The sequence below is a fragment of the Micrasema longulum genome, unplaced genomic scaffold, assembly GCF_059751315.1.
Source record: "Micrasema longulum isolate JH-2025_06_02 unplaced genomic scaffold, ASM5975131v1 h1tg000661l, whole genome shotgun sequence".
Classification (NCBI taxonomy): domain Eukaryota; kingdom Metazoa; phylum Arthropoda; class Insecta; order Trichoptera; family Brachycentridae; genus Micrasema; species Micrasema longulum.
Window position 1 is genome coordinate 678,725 of NW_028277857.1, and position 5,330 is coordinate 684,054.

The 5,330-nt window shown below is 33.5% G+C and overlaps 1 protein-coding gene across 1 annotated transcript; it reads left to right on the forward strand.

Annotated features, from left to right (window-relative positions):
* The first annotated feature begins 2,087 nt into the window (after window positions 1–2,087).
* Window positions 2,088–4,962, forward strand: LOC148279873 (uncharacterized). The gene is made up of 2 exons (XM_088229277.1): window positions 2,088–3,364; window positions 3,476–4,962. Exon 2 carries the CDS (start codon window positions 3,899–3,901, stop codon window positions 4,775–4,777), a length of 879 nt encoding a protein of 292 aa, XP_088085403.1. The 5' UTR covers window positions 2,088–3,364; window positions 3,476–3,898; the 3' UTR covers window positions 4,778–4,962.
* The last annotated feature ends 368 nt before the right edge of the window (window positions 4,963–5,330 follow it).

The following is a 5,330-nucleotide window of genomic DNA, read 5'->3' on the forward strand; positions in this document are numbered from 1 at the left end:
GGTGCTGCGTTGGTTTGGACATGTAGAGCGGATGGACAGCGAAAGAATGACTAAAAGGATCTACGATGCAAATGTTGATGGATGCAGAAAACGAGGAAGACCGAGAAAGACATGGCACGATCAAGTCCATCAAATACTTGAAGATGGACATGTCAAAAGTAGGAATAATCGGCGTGCGTGCATAAGAAGATGTATGAATGTAGAAGAAGCGAGGTCTGTATGCCAATATAGAGTGTTATGGCGTTCTATCCTCTCTGCCTACCCCTACGGGGAAACGGCGTGATGGTTTGTTGTTGTTGTTGTTGTTGAAATATCTGATATGCCGTATTTAAATTAATGAATTAATCCAGCTAACAACAACTTAAGTCATAAACTTTGTAAATGCCTAGAACTCCATATTTTTTTCACAAAAATGTTATTTCTCTCTGTCGTATTAAATAATGTTATTATTAGTTTAATTAATGACTCACTGTTACGTTTGAAAAATATTTTCTGGTGGCCTTTAAATGAAGGTTCTTCCCCGTTAGAACTGCTTCATTAGGGTGTAATTATTTTCTTGAGAACAAAATTTATAACGAGTTTGATTTAATTTAAGTTAAACAGCTTAATAAATTTAGCTGTAATTTAAAGTGCGTTTTACATTATAAAATTACTTAATTTTTTACACCAGGGATGGAGAATATTAGAGAAGAGATATTAGAAATTAAGGTTAATATATGTCATTGCCTGGTTTAACACTAGATATATCACCAACATCAAATTGGGCCGAATGCGCTCGCTGTTCCTGCCAACTCAGTCGACCTGCAGAACCAGAAGATAACCATGCTGCACAGATAAGTACACTTCTTTTGTGACTATATATATACTCATGTACCTATTGTAGAAACATTAAAATATCGTAAAATAAGACTTTTTGCAGGTGATACCTTTATATGTGAATTGGGAGAAAATTATAAAACAGTAATGGACAAATCGAATCATATTTTGAATAATAAAGAAAAAAAAATGAAGTGACCAAAAATGTATTAATTAATTAAACAAAGCAAAATATATGAATAAAGAAAACAAAATAATAAAAGTAACTTCGTCAATTGTAGTAGACAAAAAAACTGTATGGGCCTTACTTATAAACCTGGTAAAAAGTTTTTTTTATTATTATTATTATTTTTTTTTAGATAACAAATAAAAATACAATATTATAACGAAATACAATTTTTTACATTAATTAAATACATATTTTAACATCAACGTTTCCCATTACGTAAAAGAAATAAACAATTCTTGTGTACATAATGGTGAGTGACGTCTTACAAAAGTTTATTTTAATAATAACAACAAAAAAATATAAACGATGTTTTTAATCAGTGTTACATAAACAAGATTTATAAATGTAACTTTTCACTTGTTTCTTAAATATATTGTATTCCTGGCTGTACTTTTTAATATCTTTGTTAAAATATTTCTGTGTAAGTAAAATGATGCCGTGCTGTAGTTGTTTTTAATTTGGGAATTAAGATATTACCACCTGTTCTAGGTCGCGTACTTATATTTTGTTACCTAGAAATACAACTATTTATTTTGTCTTTATGTATTTGAGCCAAACAACTCTCTTTTTATGTGAAACCTTATTTTTTTTTTAATAATTGAACAAAACTTTTTTAAGTGAAATTAGGACAAATGAAGGTTGTTTTGAGTTGAGTTTTGCGAGCTGAAAAGCTAATTATATTAAAAATATATCCTGTGTGCCTGCGGCACAATCCAGGACGACAGCCACCTACTGACATGCCCGCTGATGAAACAAGACTGCAATCCTGGCCACCTTATTATGGCAAATAACAAGGTTATATCTGTCGCCACATATTGGAGAGCCTGGGTTCGATGTAGCTGGACGCGTTACGCAAGTACAGGTAAACGTCGTAAAACGTAAAAAAAATCAGCGTAAAATGAACAAATATATAATGGAAGATAAAGGGTTAGGTTCCGTGTCAAAATTCTAAGAATAATCTAACATGTTTATTGTAAACATATCCTATATAAATTCAAAATAAATTATAAATGTTTTTAATGAATACAATTGTGGCGGGTCGACAACGACGGCACGAGCCGAACATTGCCGAACGCCGACGTAGAGCGTACGAACGGGCCAAACCGGCTTGGAGAAAACTACCGGATTCCGACCTCACCGCACGCGTCTTCGAGGCACAAAATTACCGCCAATTTAGATTTACCAACTTCATTTTATTTTGCCTAATATAGTTATTAGAATCCTTCTTTCAATGTGTTAGCTTCAGTAGTTTAGTTTCGTGAATAAATCTTTGTGTAAAACGTAAGTACCCTGTTTTACTTGCTCTCATTCTGTGCACCCACATAACTTTGTACATCACAAAATTAGGCCACCAACTAGGTGCCTACATAAAGGTGGTAACAACACGACTAAAGTGGTATACCCCGACGTTTGAACACGAAAACACAACATTAAACAATCAATCACGGTGACCCCATTCAAATTCCATAAAAATTGCGCAAAATTTCAGACAGAAATATCTTCGCTTGACAAAATTGTACAACAATTACTTTTTTTCGGTCGGTACATGAAAAATTTAAAATTTCATTTTTAATTTGATTGCACTTTTAATTTATTTGTAATTAATCAAGGTTAATCTATTTCAAGGTTAACTTATTGTAAGGTTAATTAATTTAGTATAATAGAATTATATTATAATAATTATAATATATAATAGAATTAGATTTTTCAAAGACCGAGCGAATCGAGTGAATTTTTCTGTCGGTAACAATCTTCAATGTAAACGTAACTAATGTAAATGTAATTAATGTAACTAGTGAATTGATTAAACTGTGATTAATTTCTTAACAATATTACTCGGCCGGGATTAATTCAAACAGGTGATTCATAATTTAACTAAAATTATTATAAACAAACATAATATAATACGTTCGAGCGACTCGCTCACCAAAAATCGCACGCCGAGTAATACATTCCTACAACACATATAAATTTTATTTTTTTTTATTTTTCTTGAGTCGAACACACAAACAATTCACACGAACATTTACATAGGGTGCCAGATTGAGTAGAGGTACTTACAGGGTACCGGAACATAATTATTTTTGACAAATATTATATGGCGAGACAAGCGTGACGTAGGCATCCGAAAGTTTTCTCCTTGTGAACGCACTGCGGGAGTAAGTTTTTTTTTTTACCAGCGAAATCTATCGGAAATATTTTTCAGCTGGCGCAGTCGTGCACAATACTTGCAATTTGTAAAATTTTATTTTTGTAAACAACTTGAAACTATCAAACAAACAGATATTCGGGCGGCTAAGCCGACGAATGTTTAACTTAGTACGTGGACATTAGTATCCATACTTTTTTTCTATATACATTATATCGTGTGACTGTACTATATATGTTTATATTTTTAACCTAGGCTATGCATGTTATTATGTGTTACAGATTTGAAGTTTTACCATAAACATTTTTAAACTTGATATATTGTACAACGGACAATCAAAAGGAATATTAATATTGAGGGGACCACTCAGGCTTGGAGAATACAAATACCTAATAGTTGGAAAATGTGTTCCGCCGTATGGTAAAATAATTATTTAAATTTTCTGTTTTTAATTTTCTTTTCTATAACTTGCACAGTACATACATAACAAATAGTGACTCTGACATTTAAAAAATAAATATTTTTGTTTGAAATTTAAATAAAAATTTAAATTTAAATCTAATAATTTAAACTTAACTTTTTAATACAACTACACTCATTATTGAATACTTTTATTTCAATATTTTAACTTATACTGTAATCATTATTACATACATTTTTCTGAATTTTTTTTTTTAAAAACGAATATTTTTAAACTGTAAACAATGGCTAACAAGGACAACACTGACTTGACAAATATCAACACAGCAAACAACATGTTCCACACGGATAGGATTAGCGTTAAACTACCACAGCTATGGGTGAACAACATCGAACTTTGGTTTAAACAGATAGAAGCACAATTCGAGTTGGCAAACATAGTTTCAGAAGACGCACGTTATAGTCACTTAGTGTCAAAACTTGAACAAGCGCACATAGAACAAGTTTCAGATATTTTACTCATGGAACCGAACCGAGCAAAATATACGAGGCTGAAGGAAGCTATAATCCAACGCATGGGCTGTCCACAGGACAGAAGGAGAGAAAAACTGTTTTCTTCCTTACAGCTTGGGGATCGAAACCCATCCAGCCTACTTAGAGAGATGCGGACGCTAGCAATAGGTTTACAAATAGACGAAACGACGTTGCAATACTTGTGGATACAACAACTGCCCAAGACGATCCAAGCGCATTTAGCCATAAGCGAAGATGACTGGGATAGGCAAGCGACGATAGCAGATCGCCTAATACAGGTGTACACACAGGATAATGTAGCGGTAGTAGGTACCAACAATAAAAATAACATTTGTAGTTTAGAACAGTCCGTACAAGCTCTAACCCATAAGGTAGAGAGTTTATTTCACACAATCAACAAACAGCATAGTCACAACAACAATAACAATAGATTCAAACACACAACAAGTAACAGCAGTAACAATTTCAATAACAACAAATACAACAACAATTTCAACAAAACAAGCTATAGGGCCAACGGAAATAACAAGAAAACTATTCTTTGTTACTTCCACACAAAATTTGGCGATCAAGCTAAGAAATGCGTCACACCATGTGAATTTAAACCGCATCTAGCTTCAAAAAACTAGATGGTCGAATCATAGCGGAGGCGGCTGATTCAACCAACACAACACGTCTCTTTGTTAAAGATCGTGATACCGGTGTGTCATACCTCGTTGACTCCGGATCGGAAATATCATTAATTCCTAGATCTTTACACAAACGCCATGGAGAAAAGTCTAAGCTAATTCTCTATGCAGCGAACGGGACTACGATCCAGAATTTCGGAGTTACCACGGTAACACTGAATCTGGGATGTAAACAAATGTTTACATGGAAGTTTATAATAGCGGATACGACACGCCCTATTATAGGAGCAGATTTTCTTCACAACTTCCACCTGTTAGTAGATGTTAGGAACAAACGGTTAGTAGACAATACAAACGGCAAGATAGTCAGAGCATTTGACATCTCCACAAACAACAACATAACATGTTCCATATCATTAACAGACAAAACCAACATTTACCACTCACTCATATTGAAGTATCCACAACTAGTAGATATCAATAAACCATACGCAGGGCTGGATAAACACAACACAATCCACCATATAGATACCCGTGGCAAACCCGTTATGTG